We start from the raw sequence: 20909 nt of genomic DNA, 5'->3' as shown, positions 1-20909 counted from the left end.
TTCTCCACCCAGGGGGAATTTTCAGTCCGATGCACATAGAAATACTCAGATTAATTTGATTTTTTTTTGGGAGAGGCAAGGAGATTTAAGTGAGGTTTTGGGTTGTGGATTTTTTTTTGTTTGTTTGTGTTTATTTCTCCCCTCCGAGCTGCCTTTCATTGCGCATTTACTAGTTCTGGAAGACAACACCCTGCTGACACTTAGAGAAGCATCAGTGAATAAAGTCTGTTGTACAGGCTGCAAAGCCATCTGGACTTTCTACTGAAAAGGTTGGACATGGTTTTAGGCAAGATTTTATCACATCTGAAAAAAAACTTCTTCTCACAGTACCTCTTCCAAGGTTGATGTCAGATTTTTTTTTTCTTTTGTAGGTTGCAAAACAAAAAATTGACAAACAGTTGGAAGGCAGTAAGGATGGAGATATAAATCTCTAGAGGAAGCTTTGTCAAAGGTAGCAGAGTATAAACAAAAAATAAATTAGTTTTGGTGTTATCAGAAACTGGACAGACTTCGATTTGTATAATAGTTTGTCTGGGTTTCCAGACCACCTAGGCAATGCCTCTGTGAGGCTAAGCACAGATTCACTCAGCAAAAGAGTGGATTTTTTTTTCCCTCTCAAAAAGAGAAAAATAGTTAAACATATAATCATAGGGGCAGAAGGGATGAAGAAAGACAAGAAGACAAAGGTGCAATGGCAGATGGACCTAAATTCTCTGTCTTTTTGCCTTAATTATTTCCAGGGGCTCTGAGCAGAATATTTTGATTTGCTTTCCATACTAGCTCTTGAGCCCAAGAAGCTACATGTAGCTACAGCCTTTGGTGCTACAGTCCCCCCAGGACAGTTTTGTGGACCAGAGAGGGCAGAACAAGGCTGTGCATCAGCTCTTTCTTGTCGAGGAGCCCCGTGAGCAGTGCAGGAGAGAGCAACTGGCTGGATGTCACTTATTAGGGTGCCCTTTAGGGTACGTGCATCCTAGTAAGTGAGCCAACATCCAGCAATTACCTTAATACACACACTGGTGACACAATTTTATAGATAATGAGAGCTGGGTGTGAAGGTGGTAAACTGTGGGTTGTTCCACATTTCTCTCTGGAGTTGTCTGAATTTTGGGACGTTCTTGTGTTATCCCATGGCTGTACACGGGAGCCCAGACATGTATCCCCTGACACCTCAGAGACCTGTAGAGGTATCCTTCCAGAGGAGTGGTGTGCTGGTAGAAGAAATTTATTCTTATTCGTATTATACATTTTTTTCTTTTTTCTTTTTCTCTTTTTTTCTTTTTTTTTTTTTTAAAGGAAGAATTGCATATTCTATTTTTTGTCTTTGACACTGACTTAGCTGAGCACAATATTAAAGCTGGTTACCTCTCAATTTAATCATCAGTTATATAGGAGTAAATATGCTTACCTATCTGACAAATCTTACAGCGTTTGGACAATTTGTAGGTAAACTGCTCTGAGATATTTTTTCTAAGCAGTTAAATAAATATAAATTATTTCTTTTGAATTTAATTACTAGGTTTATCCAAGTATTCTTTGTTTTGTTTTTCCCAGGAAGCTCTTCTTTTGTTGGCCACAGTGAATAACTCACTTTCTCATGATGAGGAAATTTTCTTAAAGATTTGATTTGCAGTAAGAAATCCGAGCTGTAATTGAAAACTGTAGCACTTCAACCATCTGGGGGCAGATCGTCATGGGCTAAAACTAATGCTGAATTTTTAGCTTCCAGTGCAGGTTCTCAGCCAACATGCAACAGTAAAATCCTTTATTAATTTCAGCAATGTCATGTTAATGACCTGTGTTTGTCCAGTGAAGAAGAGTAAGTGAGGAAGGGACTGGTTTTAGCCCTGGCGCCACACACGCCCCAACTACAACAGATGAGGAAAATTATCCTTGCTAATTACACGTTTGAGGAGAAGCCCAGAGAAGTGTGAGGTAACATAAAATGTAGTTTGCCTTAATACCCCTCCCAGCCAAGGGAAAGGTGGCTAGCAAGGTTACAGCTGGATTTCGAGAATCATTACAGCAAATGACAGCGAGATCTTTAACAAGAAAGGAAAAATTCCAATGTCTGTATCGTAATTGCCAAGTAGTGTATTATACAAGTCTGCAGTGATTCAGAAAGTTGAATTGTGCAGTGCCTTGCTGGGATCAGCAGTTCAGAATAGATTCAATTTGTTTTGGACACTGCCTGCACCCCACTTTATCTAACAAAGCATATGTGTAATGGGGAAGGCTCTTAATGGTGCAGCTCCTTAATGAGAACCATAAACACACAGGCGTAGATTTTCCAAGTGGTGCTCAAGGGATTTGAGCAAGCACGGCTCTCTCCCTGCTTTCAATATGTACCCAAGAGCTGCTGACTGGTTAGGCTGTAGGAAGAGAGTGGACCTCAAACAGCCAAGAGTATTGTATGTGATGAGGGGTTTGCTCCTGTTAGTTTCCAAAGGATATACAATTTAATGCACCTAAGATAAAGCAAGGAAACAGAAAACTGAAAGGACATTTCTCAGATAAAGCATTGATTTTATTAAAGAGATACGGCTCATAATATGAATCTAAAATCTAGTTTTTTATAGGGAACATAAAAGCCTTTTTACAGAGTTAGCCATTCCCAGGCGCTGGTGGCTTTACAGAGCTTTTATCTAGTTAAAGAAAACCCATTTGTGCTAATTTAATATCTGTGGTGTACAACAGCTTGACACCTGAGGCTTGTCCTAAAGCAGGCACAAGGCTGCAAAGTGAACACTACTTCATTGTTTTGAATTATTCAGCACTCGCAGCCAACCTTATGTGTGTCTCTGTAGGAAGAAGGCTTTTGGGTTAAGGATCAGCAAAAGGAAAAAAAAAAAAAAAAAAGCAAACTAGCCCTCCTTTCCGGCATTTGTTAGCAGGTGCGGTATTGACTTCAAGAATGATTCTGCAAAATTGGTGTGGACATCCTTCATTACCAGAGCGATAAATGCAGGGCTGTACTCAGAAACAGCAGAAGCTGGAAGCTGAGTATGGCTTCCTTTAGGGAACAACTGTTCGTGTCGGTGGAAAAGCTTGTTTCCTCTAAATTCATTGAAATGGTACTGGTTGGTAGCATCTTTTTAGAGCAAGATGAATGCAGACAGTAATGAATCAACCTCAAATAGAGGGGCTCATCTGTTAGCATCCTAACATTAACACACTAATGTGAATTTAAAGATTCTAATTAAACCTACATACGAAATGTTTTGCTACTAAATAGAAAACCGTACATTTTGGAGGAGCTGGGGCATTTGGATTTTACATTATTTCCTTTTTCTATAGTATGCTTATTTTATGTATTCTATTTTCTTACAGCCACTCCAGGGGGTTCTGAAACAAATAAAAAGATACATTATATTAAGTTTGATTGATATCCTGTAGTCGAAGGATATATTGAGAAAACAGACCAATTTTTTCACTGAGCTCTTAGAATAAATTCCTGTTTGATCTTCATTACTCCCCACCGTGGCTACAAATTTCTCTTTAGATATTTAGCATTGATTAATCTCATTTACAAGATCACATAGTTGTACTTATGGACAAATTTAGGAGTTGATTCAATATAGCAGAACTCACATCATAGCTGTCTCTTTCCAAATTTGTCCATCTGTCTCCAAATGTTCCAATGAACGTTTCTTTTTTCCCCATTTCAGACTTGGTATTTGTGAAAATAAATAAATAAATAAATAAACATTAAAAAAAAAAAAAGTGGCATTTGTTCAGTACCTCTTTGCCATTCATAACAAGCACTTAAAAGAAGGACTTAAGGACTTAAAGAAGGACTTTAACTAACCCTCCCATTCATCCTTTGTCCCATCTTAATTTCTCTGTGCATGCTATATCCTCCCAACTCTAGTCAGGGAAGTGCCTACCATTTTCATAAAGCCACTGGGTTACTGATATACCCGAAAACCTTTGGGTGGAGAAGACTTTTCTATCCCAGCTCCCATTCTAGGGTCTTTCAATGCATTTTTGTCACTCTTTCATCTGCTGCACAGTGTCAGTCTTTATACTCTGCTTCATACAGCAGCCAGCACAGCGTTGAAATTTAGTAAATGATCACTAATGATATAAATAATGGTGTGGAGGCAAATATGTTCTATGGGGCCTGGGAAATTAGCAGAGCAATCAGCCTCCAGCCGAGGTGAGAGGAGGAGAGGCAAGCAGCCAGCAAATGATGGCTCTGAGCCCACGAGCCCCTTGCACAGTCCAGACAAGATGTCCAAGTCAGCCGAGGTCAGCCGAGCCTTCACAAATGCAGAGCGAATTCAGAGCATTTGGTGATTGCAGAAATGAGGAATTTATTAGGGTAACACAGCATCACATGTAGCTAAAACTTTTGTAATAGGACCGTGAACAGTTGAGGGGGTTGGTGAGAGCGATTCTTTTGACTGAATCGATAGGAGCAGTTGATCTTCCCCATCAATCTTGATAAGAAAACCATGAGGATATTCAGTGTCAGAAATGTGTTATTGTTATTGGAGTTTTCATTAGAAGCTCCGTGTCAGGACGCGTACCCAGCTGCTGCCTGTGCAGCACGAGCACGGTCCCCTCTGAGGAGCGCGAATGAGGAGACCTCTCTGAGTCAGGATGTACACAGGATATATGAGCACGTCCAGCTGAAATGAAAACATACAGCCAGACAAAATAAAAGCACGTCCGTCTAAGATAAAACAAAGCCCATATATGCTGGCCCTGAGGGATAAGCCAGAACCAGACATAATGATCAATACTGTAGGAGTTAAGATCGGAGAGAAATAATTACTGCACATCTCAAGGAAAGGACCACAATGAATTCCTTGGCAATGCCTTGTTCTTTGAGTAATACTCCGTAAATGCCTGTGCATGCTGAAGGACGGCTGAGTTATGAGGGCTGTGAGTGCCTGCAGCCTCCAGAAGTACCTGCATGACCCTGCTAGGAGGTTCTCGCTGCTGTTAATGCCATTTGCCTCCCTTGTGAGGAGGGTAAAAATCATCCCCTTTTACCTCTAGAGAAGCGGTACTCGTGGTAAAGCAAGGAGTTTGCACCGAGGCTGCGGGAAGGAGTGAACCCAGCCTCCGACCTGCCGCCCTCCCTCCTTCCATGGAGGCACTTCCCCTGCCTGCTCCTTCCTCTCCGTCCTGGTTCAGCCCTTCCCAATGGACACGGGGAGCTCCTGGCTACACGAAATTGATGCCAGCAGACAAACGGGGGAGGGCAGCCCACGACCCTCTGCCATTTCTCTTCTCAAGGCTGCGTCTTGAAGATGATGTAGTGCCTGGGAAGAGCCTGACTAATTCATTGGCTCTAGGGTGCAATCTCTTAGTGATGAATCTCCAACTGGCTACAGCAAACTTATTTACAAGCCTGGGAAAAAGTGTGTTGTGTAGCAGCAATTTGCTGCGCGCCCTGACCAGGACCAGCACTCCAGGACTGATATTCGCTGTGCTGTTTTCCTCCCTTCCCATTTAGGCAGCGAGAGTACTCCACAGGAAAAAAATACAAACTCCCACTGTCAAAGAGCGCCAGTTTCCCCCTTGGCCAGTAAACAGAAGTAGGTGTGCATCTCCTTTTATCAGTGAAGGAAGCTGTGAACTTAATTCAACCCGATCCCCATTCATCGTGTTCAACATTTACCCCCAAATGTCAGTAATTTTCTGGAAAATAAAGTACTTGGGAGACAGGAGAAACAGAGCCCTTGGTGATATCTGTATAGTAGAGTATTTCTTTCCATCCATATGCAAATCTAACCTTTTTGATATTTCAACCCCGTAAACCCTAAGACAGGATTTCAATAGAAAATGTTTACTAAAGGCTTTCTCCTTTATAATCTATTGATTTTAATATCCTTACTACTCCTGTTGAATGTCAGTTTTACCCTGAAGACTGCCATTGCAAACTTGAGCACATTTAATTATTTATGCCATTTGAAATATTAGTGCTGAGAAATGACTAAAAGTTTTTGATTCTGTAATGGTATGATCTAAAGTTTAATTTTCCTGTGTGAATAACACTGGTAATTTGATATGGTAATCAAGGACAGATGAATTCCTCAGACAACACAGTGCAGTTTTAGTAGTAATGACGTCTATTTTTCATTTTTCCAGCCTACTTTTATGTGATAAAATATAGCTCATTAGGTATTGTGGTGTCTCACACTGTTTTCTCACATCAGAAATTTTAGTATTGTCTGTTTTCTTTCTTCTGCAAGGCACTTGAACAGGTACCTGTTGATTCCACCACTGACAGTGGGCGTTTAGGCAATGTTCATGACCTAAGTGCAAGTAAAAGCAGGTTTGGGCTTCAGTATGGGTCAAGCAGCCTTCTTTGCCTTGCTGCTGTCACCTACTCTATTAGTAAGAATGAGCAAAGTTTTGATCTCAAAGACATTGCCTCTGAGACAAATATTGTTTGTACAGAAACATATAAGTAAGGGCCTATAAAAGCCAAGATTTTGAATGCAGACAAACCAAAGCAGGCCATCTGAAAGAAACACATCAGCTGGAAGGTCAGTCCTCCTGGACAGACGTGGTTTTTCCTCTCGACATGCTGGGTGCCCATGCACAGCGCCAAAAGCTGGCGTGGCCAAGCTTGCCCTGCCTGGCCACTTGAATTCCCCTCCTTGCAGGCTGAGCCTCATCTGGAGCATCTCTGAGTCAGGCACACTTCCACTGGCTTCAGTGGAGTTTTGGATCAGACCCCGGTTTTCCAAGGAGAAACACTTAAAATTTTCCCCAGGGCCAAGCATTCAGGTGGTGTTCGAGCATCGGGATGAATCTGCAGAGTTCTGACTGTCCACATTTCTTTTATTTTCTTCTCCCCTGCCCCCAGCTACTATTTCTCTGCTATTACATGTTTCTTTTTCACAAGGAATGTTTCTAGTCTTTTCTTTCTTTTTTTTTTTCCATCTTCTAAAATCTTCCCTTTTTCTGCTACCAACCTGATAGCTGTTCAGAAGCTGCCAAGATGTATTTGGCTCTTGTATTTACTCCAGATGGAGACTCTTATTCTCACTCATATCTGGCAGTAAGAACTGTGGTATCACCAAATGCAACTTTTCTACGAGATTAACTTTTTTTTTTTTTGAAGAGTAACAAAAGACTGGTTTCTTTTGTGCATGGTTTGTAAGTTAGTCCTTACGGCAGATAATGTAGGCTAACCTGTATACCAAAGTTCAACCAGGCTCACAATGGTCATCAATAGTGGGATTTTTCTGGTTTGTACCCCATCAAGAATGATCACTTGGATATGTATCTTGCAGTAATCTAGGATTATTGATCAACAGTAAAGCAAGAAAATCTCTAAAATGAAATCTCAGGTTATAAACTCAACAGGGGTAAATGTAGGAACACTTACCCACCATATCTTTCCTGTATGCATTCGATAGATTTGTAACCATTTTTGTTTCTGTACAAACACTGAAGGCCGGTTTAAAGGCTCTAAATAGGCAGAAATGCTTCTGCTGATTTCTGTGGGTGCGACTGGCTCAAGACATAGCTTCTCTGGTGTGCGTTAGAGGGGAAGGCAGCACGCTACACATCTTGTAACTTACGGGCATCAGGAGACCAAACCTACACCCAGCCCTGCCACAGGGCCGGCTTTCGGGGCTGCATTATTCAAGACCCTGTGATTACACTGCACTACACACGCCTAAATCCTCAGGGTATCAAACCCCTCACAGGGCTGTCTTGACTTCTTATTTTTCTCCACCTAGAAGAACAGACTGCTCCTTTTCCTCTCCTCTGTACTCTGCAATACCCAAAGTTAGGGCTGTATGATTGCCCTTAAGTGACCTCTTGGATTAGACATTATGGTTCTGGTTGTTTTTCCTGCATCCTCCATTTATTCATGTATTCCATTGCTCCTACTGATTTCTCTGGCATCCTTTTAGGCAACGAATTCAAGACAAAAAATATTCGCCTGACTTATTCTAGCTAAGAGGCTTCACGTCTAATGGATTTGCTATTCTTTAATGTCCCAGGTCACTCCTTGAGATCAGTGAATGCTGAATTTCTTATCGTCCCTAAATGTTATCTGAAGTCATGTCGTTATTTTGCCTTTAGTGAGTCTCTTTGCATTCTGGCTTTGGAACCTACTGCCAAATGAAGTAAGGAAAGCTCTGACTGTAGGGATTTCTAAATCCAAAGTTAAAAGTTATTTGTTCTATTTAGCATTTTTAAAATGATTCTTTTAGGAATTGTATGTGCCTCTAAGCTAATTAACTCTTAATGAGTGCAAAATGCCCTGGGATGCAGATTTGGAGGGTACTCTAGAAGTGCAGGCATGGATTGAACTGTAATATTGCAGGAGATGAAATGTATGATTTGATTCTTTTTTTTTAAATGATGTGCAGATAGTTTTATTGATATACTCTTTATTTTTTCCCCTTTTTTTCAAGTCTAAATAAAGCTGATCAGATTTCAGACCACCACATGGGACCCAGTTACATCAGTCCTGCAAACACAGTTTAGTTTTCTGCTATGGATGAAGTCACCCTCCAGTAGGGAAAACAAGTTTGGAAACAAACTTTCGTGTTATGAAAGACAGGCAGAGTTCCAGCGCTGAGCACGTAGCCAGAACATCAGGAAATCAGAACACCTGGCTCTGCCCGGCTCTGTGCTATTCCCTTGGACCAGTCCCTCACCCTTTTAGTGCCTGCATTCATTCATCTGTAAAACAGCTATAATTGCATTTATATCACAGGGGTGCCTTGATGCTTGACAAATGAGAATTGACCCAAAATTCATCCTTCAGAAGCACTGTATTAGCAATACCTTGCTCACATGGTGGTTGTGGACAATTAGATTAGAAGAGGTGTAAATGCAGTCAAAGTGAAATTCCATTTAGGAACTGTCAAACTGTTCTTGATAATTTTTCTTAGTTTTCATCTAATTCTTTTGTAGAATTTTGTGAGCGTCTCACAGATGAGTTTAAATGCCTCTTTCCTTTATTTGCACCAAGCCAGAGCATTTTGTTCCATGTTATACTAAACTGCCTTCCTTATTATGGGCAAATGGTTGGTTCCCAGAGCAACACCTTGGAAAAATGCACTTAGCAAAACAACAAAAAATTATCATGTTGAAGAAATCCTATTCTTTATGAGCAAATCGAGATCACTTGCAAGGACCGTCTGTTGAAAAAATATTCAAGGTTTTACGAAAAGAGGGTTGCCTAATTGTTTTTATATTTTATTTAATTAGATATTATACATATATTTTCTATAATAATGTTTAAAAATTAAGCTGATTTTCAGCAACAAACTGTAGAAACATATGGCATACAGCCTGCAGAGGTGCTCAGTGGCAGTAGTATTACTGACAATATTAGTGAATTAGAATCTGCTTTTCTCTGAAAAATAGCTGTGCGTTCTCCCAGTCTAAGATACCGTGTTTTTGCCAACATGTTTTTATAGCCATTGACAGTTTAGGGAGGAAAAAAAAAATAAAATAAAAACATATGATCTTCCTAAGGACATTTTCTTACTTCTGCATGACCATAGACCTCTCAGGGTGAGGGAGGGAGAATATCAGCCTCAGCCTCTCAACCAGGGGTGCTCAAGAGGTCCTGTTATACCATGTGAGTTTAGTCCAACACCAGAAGAACAGGAACTGTTGCTTGGCCGAGCCACTAACAAAGACACAGTCACTTGGGACTAGCTAGATTACAGAAGGTCTCAAACCAGCACCCCAGAGTAAGCTCTGGCCTCCAGGGCTGGCTCCCAGAAGGATTTGTAGGCACAGCTTGGTTTCACATGAGAAATCAGAGGGCTCAAATAAGAAAAAAAAAAAAATCCTTTGGATCTTTCTTTTTATGCTCAGACTTGCAAAGCATTTGAAGAACAACTCATGCTCACAAACAGCATTCCTCTGACTTATCTCTAACGTATGCTTGAAAGGCTCTGTGCCAACCAAAGTGCTGAGATTAAGTAAATTAAAAGATACTAACTTTTGTAATGGGGAAACAGTCCAACCAGAGGTGTTCTCAGGAGCCTCACAGATGTTTTAGGTTCACACTCATCCACACGCAGTCTTCAGAATTCACCTTTTAGACTTTTTGCCCTGCTTGGCTTCAATACCCACTTTCCCGAAGGTGTCCCAGCAGACTGAGCTCACTCACACCTAAGGGTTCAGAGCACACAGTCTGCAGAGCCCAGTCCACAGGAAAATCTGACCTTTCAACAGGGGGGGCCGTGCTGGCCCCGCTCGGTAAGAAGTGCAAGCAGAGGTTCCCCTCCCCTTCTTCCTGACGGCAGTCAAGGCAGAAACAAGACAGACCACGGTGCTCCTCTGTCAGCATTAAACACAGATTGTTTTACTCCAGTAGCAGTGCATCATTAAAAACTCACCTTAACTGCAGAAATAAGTCACCTTAACTATAAGTCACCTTAAGTGTAAGTCACCTTAACTATAACCCAGGCCTCACCTCAGCTTTTAGGTTTCAGTGAGGTAATGGAAATTTTCCTTCCTTAGCATTCCTTAACAACAAAAATCCTGAAAATTACTAAACCTTGACGCTGGAGGTACCTAATCCACATCTAAGTGGTTTTATGGAACACGTGTTCATCTCTTCAGCTCACTACAACAAAATTATTGAAGGTCTAACACAATTTCTGTGAACTGATCCCGCAGCAATGACTAGGAGGCTAAAGAAAAGTCAACCTTGAAATCTTTTCCCTTTACCACTAATCCCAGTCAATACAGGCCTTCGCTTTAATTCGGTTAATTTGGATTTAGAACCTAACACCAGCCATTTCTGAGGGGGGTGCGGGTAGTCGACAGAGATGCTCCCTTCATCTCTGCTCAGGTAGGTGGCGTCTAATTCTAAAAGGGACTGCTCAGCAGCTGACAGCAGGTGATTAATCTGCAGAAACGCCCAGGTGCTTCAATCAAAGAAAGTGAAAGAATTCTTTCTGACTGTGTCTTTCAGGACTTTGCAGACTCCGTGTACCAAATGGTTACACAGAAGTTCCAGGAGCTGACAGACAATTTCACTTCCATGCATGCACGCCACAAAACTCTTGCAGGAATTGTGATGACCAAAGGTAAGATATCCTCTCATTTATTTTCCTCTGGCATTTTTCATGACTAAGTAATACATTATTTACCTAGTCCGCAGTATTGAAGGATGCCTTTGCTCCCACACAGAAAAAATAAATAGTAATGCAGAGAAAAGACACATTAAATATTTACACCTCAAGTAAGTTCGCACAAAAAATATTGGCAACAGAGGTAAAGATTTATTCATAAATATGTCCCTACATTGCTGTGTTTACAGGACAAAATGCAGACCTGTCTTATTTTGCATTTCCTAGTAGATGTTTTTTGTGGTTTGTTTGTGGTGTGGTTTTTTTTTTCTTTTTTTTTCTTTTTAGTTAACAATAAAAAGCTGTATTATTTGTTAATTGCTTTTTTTAGATCTGGAAATACTGAGTTCTCTTTGTACAAGACCACTATAAACCTTATTTTGGACCAACAGTAAAAGCAAATCTCACCCCATTTCCTTCCCAAAGAAAGGAAACCCAGAGCATGCGTAGCTTTAATTCTGCTCTGCTCTAACCATGGAAAGTACTTACCAACAGGGCCACCATTTGACATTCACTCCAATTAAGATTTACCCGAAGGGCACATACCATACAGAAGTCTTTATCCGTTTAGTGAAACTGTTGCATAAATGGCCTTGCCTTCCTTGTGAGCACACCTCAGTTCAGGCACCTCCATATTTATGAAGATGTCAGCAGTGGAGATGCTGCCATAAAATCCCTTCTCACTCAGGTGTGTGGAGCAGTGGATTGAGCTTAGAAATGAGAGGATAAGTTCACGGGAGAAGGGTATGTATAATTCATCCATGCTTGTCTTACCGGTTCCTTTCAACAATTACATTAGCTGAATTCAGTAGGAACAATTGTGAATATTGTGAGGCAACAGGATGGAGACAGGATTATCTGCTGTATCTTTTCCAACCACAGAGCCCAGGTACTGTTCTGTGCAGAATAAATTCTTCTCTCTGATGTGGAAAGAGTGAGCAATCAGATCCAAAAGTCAGAAGTAGAAAAACTGACCTAAAAATATTTTCCACCTCTGGTTGAAAATGAACTGTTCTCAGGATAAATATTATGCCATTACAGATCATCCGTTTCCATTGATTGTTTTATGCATTACTTCAGGACTTGCAATAATGGAGGAGACTTCCATTTCTGATGTATTGTAAAAAGAACATAGTTCAATTTTTAGGTACTCCTTTGTGGAGCCAAGAGTTGGTGTCAATGATCCTTGTGATTCCCTTCCAGCTCTGGAAATTCTGTGATTCTATAATTCTATGTTTGTGCAAACACACAACACGGTCTATGAGCCCCAAGGGCCACAGGAGACATATTTAGTACCAAGAAAGAAAAGGGAAAGTCCCATTGACTGTGGGATGTGAAAGATGTACACTAGGCTCAGCCTACTAACTACCTTGTCACAGCCAGATTTCTTGACCATGGCACTCATCAGATCTAAACAGTGTTGTAATTTATTTAGAGAAGCTCTTTTCAAGCAGGAGAACCACAACAACAACAAAAAAAAGAAGTGTAAGCATGTCTTTTAGAAGAGGCTAAGTTACAAGACGCAAGAACTGTTGCTTTAATCAGTTTCTGAGGGGGGTCCTCAGCGTCCCTGTTCATTTTTTTTATACTCAGCATGTACTTGTCTGTAAGCATTTCACCTCATTCCGAAGTTGCCAAGGTACTGCACCAGCATCCTTTAGACCCAGGTGTAAAAACAAACTTGTTTGAGCCAATGCGGTCTCACTTCTCTCTCACTGAAGAAGCAGACACAGGAAGGAGAGTGTAAAGCCCCACATCCTAGGGAAAGAGGAGTCATCCAAAGGGGTCATAACTTTCAAAACTGCAGCTGTTGAGAGGATGCAGTGCTAGGGGGAGGAAGGAGCATATCCAGACCCCTGCCAGTCCTTCTGGCCAGCTGGGGCTATCTGTGCCTTGTCTTTGGGGAAAAACTGAAAGAGTCCTCCCACTGTTTTTTTAATGAGCCACATGCCTTTAGTGGGATTTTGCACATTTTTATTTCATATTTATTCTTAGTCAGCATTAAAGCAAAGCATAATTGTTCTTACGTTCATAACCCATTTTCCTCAAGGCTTTTGTTTTAACTCTGAATTCCCTTTTACGAATTTCCCCAATCTGTCAGCCATCCAATTTGTCAATATCTTCCTGGTCTTGTGGAGCCTAAAAAAGAAACTCACAGCTATAATGTGATTCATAGAAGATGCAAAGCTAGAAACAGCCTTTTCTTCGTGCATTTTCCAGGAAGATCTGAGTTCCTTCCAGCGTGAGAATGTCTGCCAGCCATGGCAAGACGAATCATTTGCCATTTGTGTCATTTTCTGTACTAAAGTTGTAGCAGTGTGGTCTGTTCCCCACTGTCATCCCCAGAGGGAGCAAGGATCTTGACGTGCTCTGTTCAAAGATGGCACAGACAGGTTTTCCACATCAAGCACTCTTATTTGAGTACAGATTTCCCGTGTTTTTAACATAGAACTTGGCAGAAAACCCTTAGATCTCTGCAAACAATATACTAATGGCATCAATAAAAACAAATCTGGTAATGTCTTGTTGTGTTTGGTATCATGCACAACTACTACAGTAAAAAAATTGATTTGTTTTTGCCTTCATTTCAATTTAATGTCATCGTGACTAGAAACAGATTTATCTGTGCTTGTAGAGTTTTCAGACAAAGCTGGTAAAAAGCACATTGTGATTCTGTGATAACTGCTGTTGAGATAATACAGAAATCTCTACAGAGAAAACAGAAGTGTGCTAGATTGGTTTTCTTTTCCTGAACTCTGACATTTTTTCTGCCATTTCAGTTTCCCAGGGAAACCAAAGAGAGCTACATTTGGGCACTGTAATTGACTTATGCTGTAGCACCCAGGGCATATTCCAAAGCAGGAAAAAGAAAAAAACTTTAGAAAATTATGTTATTGACTGACTGTGAATGTTCTCGAGTAATAAATTGCCAGTCAGAAAAGCATGGCAGTTCAATGTATTTACATATGCTTTGCTCTGAATTTTTATGAAATTTTAAATCTCAATATATTTTTGTGAAAGCAAGTTTTCAAAACATTTGGTTAGTAGATATCAAGATAATCTTTGAAAACCTCTGCCTAGAATTAATGCCTAAGAGCAAATTATCACATCGGATACTAGTTGATGCAATGTTATCTGATGTAATATAGCAATTGAAACATAATAATAAATCAACAACAAACATAACAGATCTGAACTAAATGTTTCAAAACAACAAGACAGAAAGGTTTAAGTAAATTATTTAACAGTACTCCGACTGTAATATATTTAGTACCTGCCAGCCCTCTAACAGATTCTTCTATCAAAAAATATTTGATTTACTCTAGGAAAAAAATGTTTGAAAAGTAAGACACTGCATTCAAATCTTCCCTGTATAGCAAGCCATATTCCCACATATCCAAGCAGAATAATATCTTGGAATAAGTGGAATATCTCCAAGTAGAACAGTAAGTCTTCTTGCTGTTGTAACATAATATTAATACAAGGACCTACATTTTATTGTGTACGGACTATCCACAGTAGTTCTGACTTCTCTGAAGATATAATGGGTTTACATCTGGTAAACTATGGTCATTGGTTCACCTGTGGGAAAGACAGTCCAGACCACACCTCAACAGCCACAAACCATCATCAGCTCAGAGCACGCATATCCATGCATCTGTACTTGTTGCAGTCAAAAGGGACTTAAATGTATTTCCCATTTATTTGTCCCCTACGTTCACTAGAAACTCTTTCAAGACAGGAAGAAGCAGATTTCATTCCGTCAAAGGGTTAAATTCTGGATTCCAAAACTGGAGCCACAGCTTTGAAACAAAATCTTAAGATAAGACAATGTAGACATATATATACGTTGTTTGTGATGTTATTGAGGTTTTCTCTAAAATTTCAGCTGTGAGAGTCAAACATGTAACTGAGAAAAATATTGTGCATGAGACTAGATCCTCAGACTTTGGCTTTCTGTTTCATATTCAGATTTTCTTGTTGCTGCTAGGCAGGCATATCTTTTAAAAAAAAAATCTCAAAAATTCCCTAATTCTTCTACTTTTTATATGTCTTGTTTATAGCCTAAGGACCATAGGAGCATAGGGTCCTTCAGCTCAGATGGGACCTAACGCTCTCAGGACAGTATCTGTGATCCAAGTGTTTATACCAGCTTTTTTCCAGTACACCCAGGGACTGCATTTTATATTTTGAAGCTGGCAATCCTACAGGACAGAAAGACGAAGACAGTAGGCACAGTAGTGGGAGGAAAGGGCACTGGGAAATGCTGATGACAGGCCACCGAAGGGGACATATTTCATTTCAGAGTGTGTAGCAATAACGGCTGGACATAGCATTTCTTGCTGTCACAGATTAAGGTAACCTACCAGTTCCCTCTTCTCCTATGTGACTCTGCCTCTCAGGCACAAGTTAGACATCTTATTTTGATCCATAGGCCTGCTTTACCATTTTCCTAGTGAAGTTTGCGGGGAGAAATAAATTTATTATTATTATTATTAGGACAGTTATAACAGTTGGAAAAAATAGAGGGCAAACAAGCTAATATTTTCTAACACAAGCCAGCAAACGTACCACAGCGCTCTCATGTACCATCATCCCCAATGCATGAAGTCAGGTTATCAGATGGAAGGAGGACAAGGAGCTGCTGGCCAGAAGCAGCTCTTCCAGGGCTCAGTGAAGTGCATGGCCCCACCATGGCTCTGGCCCAGCCAGGTCGGAAGGATTTACCAGCACACGGGTAAATCCTCGAGGAGAGAGGGCGGACAGTGCTGCCCATCGGAGCTGGGAGGTTGGAAGCCCCAGTCCAGGGCAACAGGGGGTGGGAGTTAGAAGTGGAGCTGCACACAAAGTGCTGTGATTTAAAGGCCGGCGACATTCACAGTGTTTATTTATACCCTAACAGAGTTTGGCTTTGCCAGTTCTGAACAGATACGGGCACACATTTGTGCTCTACATGAAATCACCGGACATGGTGAAGAAAAACTGCCACTCGTTGCAAGGATGATGATTGCTGAGGTTCTTTTTGCTCAAAAACCCTCCCATAATCAGTGTGGACAAAATGAGGCTGCTATTTAAACACTATTTTCCCATTTGTGTTTGACAAATCTTAGCAGTTTAAATACTGATAGGAACTTTCTGTCATGCTTTCTGTTAAAAATGAAGCACTAAGAAAGTTCATTCCTTTTCACAGGAGCATGGCATTCATAGAAAAAGGTTATAAGTTGATTTTTCACTTCAATTTTCTCTTTTCTATCCTTTTTTTTTTCAGGCTGACAATCATTTTGATATTAAAAGCAAACTAGGAGGTCTTTTCAGTTATCTTGTATGAAATAAAGATGAACTGGACAAAAGAGCCCTAAATAGCTATTTCACGCTGTGATAAAAGATGGCAAATTATCATCTATACCTCATGGAACAGATCTTCATAATTGCTAAGTGGAATAACAGAAAAAAGTAAAGTTGACAATATGTCTCCATGGATCTTTACAGTCATATTAAGATTCATAAAGCCTGACACCTAAGTACAATCAAGAATATTGATGGGCAATTGATTTCTGCTCCTTAGCTTAAATAGGAAGTTGGAAACTGGTAAAATACAGGAGAAAATTCAGGCCCTATGTAGAGTATCAATCTGCTCCATCCCCAATTGAATTCAAGTAGCCAAAAAACATTTAGAGCAACTGTGACTAAGAATCAGATTAGAAGGGCAGGTGCCTTCAAGGAGAGAGTCACGGGAAGAACTTAGGGTCTCCAGTCCCATTTGCACAGTTAGATGGATGCTAGGAGCCCGTGTCCCACTGAGACTCGGGGTTTCAGTAAGGTTTAGATTCCTGACATGAAAAACGGGTGCCCAAACTGCTGACTTGCTTTTAAAATTCTCGTGAGGTCCCTTCAGTTTCTGTTGTCTGATGTTCTTAAGGAGGTAGCTCAAACTCATTCGACATTCTTGGGAACATTACCTGCTGCGTACAGGTGCCCAAGTGACACATCACTACCAGTTTTCTTGAACCATTTTAAAATAAGTAAATACTTGCCTAGTTAGAAACCACGTATGTCGCTCTGTTTCTCTGAAATCGTTTTTTCTCTGGTTAGAAGCCTTAAGCCAATGATCTTCTGATTCTCCGTAGGTAACTTTGAACTCCATAAGAGCATCCTTGTTCCACAGTTGCAACTCTATTCCTAAATTGTGTGATGTGGACCCACAATGGGTAGACTGGGATCTCTGTGGCCCAATGGATTTGGGTTTCCAAATTCCAGCAGGTCCAAAGAACGGTCTGAGGCTTTGCAGTTAAAACTGCAGCTCCAGCAGTTTCACCACTTCTTTCAAAATGTGGGTTGTTTTGAAAGGGAAAACACTGAAAACACTGCAGTCACTCCCCTGACAAGAGTGACGCTGGGTGTCTCTCCTTCTTGTCTGTTAAATTGGTGCTAAGGAGCAGAAATAGCTCAAGACATACTGACTTAGAGACAGAAAATATAAGATGGGTCACAGATGCGTAGCCTGCTGTACTTCCCCAAAGTAGGAAAAAATGGGTGGAAGGTCATCTCAGACATATAATCAGGCCTGATTATATATTTTACATTAAACAGAAATTAGAAATATATACGCACCAGCTGGAAGTACAGAACCAGGGCTTCCCTTTTCAAGGTGAGCGCCCTGATCAGTACATCGCCCAGCCCCTCCTCGCTGCTGTGCCCTAACCTGCCTCTGTCCTCTTATCCGTTCGGTAGCACAGATCCAACAAGAACAGGAGAAAATGCCCACAGCTTTGAGAAGGGAATCGAACCCCCACTGTCCACCTGCTGCACAGGCTGTGGGTGCCTTCAGCTCTTCCTTCTGGGCAGCTCCAGTGGCAAACATCTTCCTCTGCACCGTGCCCACTGGTTGCTCTGGTTCCCATTGCAGAGCAGCTAGTTATTTGCAGACCCTCAGCCGTTTATCCCAAATCATTAACAGTCTCTGGACCTTTAGGTTCTTGTTGCTTAAGGGATTTTTCTGACTGAAGTACTAATGGTACCTCTCAAAGCCTGGAGGCAGGCGAGGCCCTGGTTGTGTGTCACATATTGTTGCATCAGCCTCTAGGTGATAATATTTAATATAAAACATGGAAAAGAGAAATAGACACTTCTGGTCCATTCCTGCACGTGTGAGGCAAGGAGTTGGAATGTGCAGATTTTTATGCTGCTCTATGAAAAGCCAAATTGGAAACTGTCCCAGTCCCATTACAAACAGTGCATCTGATCCCAAAACCAGGGAGGTTTCTCGGGTGAATAAAGGCTTAGTGACATCAGCCATTGCTTTCACTTTGTGACCCAGTAAAACAGATAGGAAGACTGAAATGCAGGTATACTTAATAAAAAAAGAGATTTGAGAATAAGTTCCTCCTGTACAAAATCCACATTCAGGAGTTCATCATTTCTCATTCTAATTAAGGATCTCACTAGCACATAAGACTGTCGATTTATTTAATGCTTAAATATTAGTGGCTCAGAATTTATTAGAGAAACACAGATATCAGTCAGCACTGAGGACTTAGCAAGAAAAGTGCAATTCAGTCCTGTTTTAAAATTAGGAATTATCTGTAAGCATCTACATAGCTCTGTTCCCGAGCAGAAAACTGGAGCTCATACTCACATGAAAGGATTGCCAGATACCATTGATTCTGCTGCGATTAATTTAAGTTAGACGAAAATCTTGTGGACTTGATATGGGGATGAAGCAGGCAGAGGCTTGGGCTGTCTGACCCTCCTCTCCCTCCATATTTCCAAACCCCAAAGGGGGAAGGGAAGGGAAGGGAAGGGAAGGGAAGGGAAGGGAAGGGAAGGGAAGGGAAGGGAAGGGAAGGGAAGGGAAGGGAAGGGAAGGGAAGGGAAGGGAAGGGAAGGGAAGGGAAGGGAAGGGAAGGGAAGGGAAGGGAAGGGAAGGGAAGGGAAGGGAAGGGAAGGGAAGGGAAGGGAAGGGAAGGGAAGGGAAGGGAAGGGAAGGGAAGGGAAGGGAAGGGAAGGGAAGGGAAGGGAAGGGAAGGGAAGGGAAGGGAAGGGAAGGGAAGGGAAGGGAAGGGAAGGGAAGGGAAGGGAAGGGAAGGGAAGGGAAGGGAAGGGAAGGGAAGGGAAGGGAAGGGGGAAGGGAAGGGAAGGGAAGGGAAGGGAAGGGAAGGGAAGGGAAGGGAAGGGAAGGGAAGGGAAGGGAAGGGAAGGGAAGGGAAGGGAAGGGAAGGGAAGGGAAGGGAAGGGAAGGGAAGGGAAGGGAAGGGAAGGGAAGGGAAGGGAAGGGAAGGGAAGGGAAGGGAAGGGAAGGGAAGGGAAGGGAAGGGAAGGGAAGGGAAGGGAAAAGACTTGCAAGCACAGCAGTGTCTCCTTCCAGGTTCCTCAGAAGCAAAGCTGATGGGGTTTATCCTTTCTGTCTGCTAAGGGGAGGAGAGAAATGGACCATGGAAATGAGAACTGGAAGAGACCACTAAGTCATCCAGTCCATTTCCCTGCAAGTACAAGATGGCTCCCCGTGGTGCATTCCTGAGTGCATTTTCTGTTCTAGATTTAAATGAATCAATTAGCAATGGAGATTTCAACACTACCTTGGGAAACCATTCTAGTCTAATAGATCTCATTGTTAATCATTCTCACCAGTTATTCAGGCTGTCTTTTATTTTCTGCAGTTTCATCGCAGGTCTTCAGTCTTACTGCCCTAAATTGTCCATTTGGTACCCACCTCTCTCTGATACCCACCTCTCTTTGGTACCCACCTCTTAGCACCCTTTAGATACATGCAGACACTGATACTACTTTCACAGGCATCACTTAGCAAAGGTTTGTGCATTTAATTTTTGCACTCTTTCCAGCTGGGTCACTCTCTTCAGCAGTTTTACCCCTGTTTTCTGATTCATCTCCACTTGGGCAACCTCCTCCCCATTCTTTTCTGGGCTGGGAAATCTTCTCTGTGAAGGAGACTTACTGTAAAGACCTGCATAGGCGTGTCTTGCAAAATGGATTAAGTCCTTTTTCAGGCACCTGAAGATCTGACGGAGCAGTTCAAAACTGCCTTGTGTCAGAAAGGAATTTTACATTTACTTTTACATATCCTGAAGTATTGATGACAGGAAAAGAAATCCCTGCACAACTCCAGCATTTCAAAATCTATATTCCATTTACACCCCTAAATATCTTTAACCTCGCTGCTAGCACGTGCTGTACTGCTAATATTAGCTAGCTGCGTAATCGTCTTTGTTCGGACTTCAACTGTTGCGGTCTTTGTGGCTGGCAGATAAATGCATACTGCCAACAGCTAAATGCATGTTGTTTATCGTGCCTGCCCCTGCAGGGCTCATGGACCTGCCTTGGGGTGGTCGTGCACCCATGGCACATCCCCAGGGACAGCTTTTCCAGCGCCACTGCACTTTCATAGTCTTGACTATCTCCTATTACAAAGCTAAAGCCATTCAAAGGATGTAGTGGAGCTGCCAGAGAAGGAGACAACAGAAAATAATACGGGACTTGTCAGTGCTATGTAGCATCAAAAAATTTTCCTTCCCTAAACAAACCTGAAATGGAAACCTGAACTTATTCAGCTACGAGTAGAGAGTATTAAAAAAAAAAAAAAAAAAAACCTCCTCTGTGATCAGAGCTCTATTAAGCTGCCTCAAACATTATTCCAAATACACTTTTTTTGCAGATAACAATAGACAATCCTTTTGACTGATTTGTTAAAAAAGGTAAAGATAGAACATAAAATTATTGCTTATCAAAGAGAGAAGCAGCACCATTTAAAATAATATGAAATTGTACCCCATGAATTATTCACAAGGGCTGATGTTACACTATCATTATTTCTGG

General features: G+C 41.4%; 1 protein-coding gene across 2 annotated transcripts in view; it reads left to right on the top strand.

Annotated features, from left to right (window-relative positions):
- Positions 1-20909, top strand: part of ADARB2 (adenosine deaminase RNA specific B2 (inactive)) — a 313325-nt gene that overhangs the window by 240632 nt on the left and 51784 nt on the right. For both annotated transcript variants that reach the window (XM_048047579.2, XM_013185763.3), the window contains one exon: positions 10922-11036. In XM_048047579.2, the coding sequence (XP_047903536.1) occupies positions 10922-11036 (115 nt within the window). The remainder of the gene's footprint in view (positions 1-10921; positions 11037-20909) is intronic.

Source organism: Anser cygnoides, chromosome 2, assembly GCF_040182565.1.
Source record: "Anser cygnoides isolate HZ-2024a breed goose chromosome 2, Taihu_goose_T2T_genome, whole genome shotgun sequence".
NCBI lineage: Eukaryota > Metazoa > Chordata > Aves > Anseriformes > Anatidae > Anser > Anser cygnoides.
This window is presented reverse-complemented; position numbering and strand designations above follow the sequence as displayed.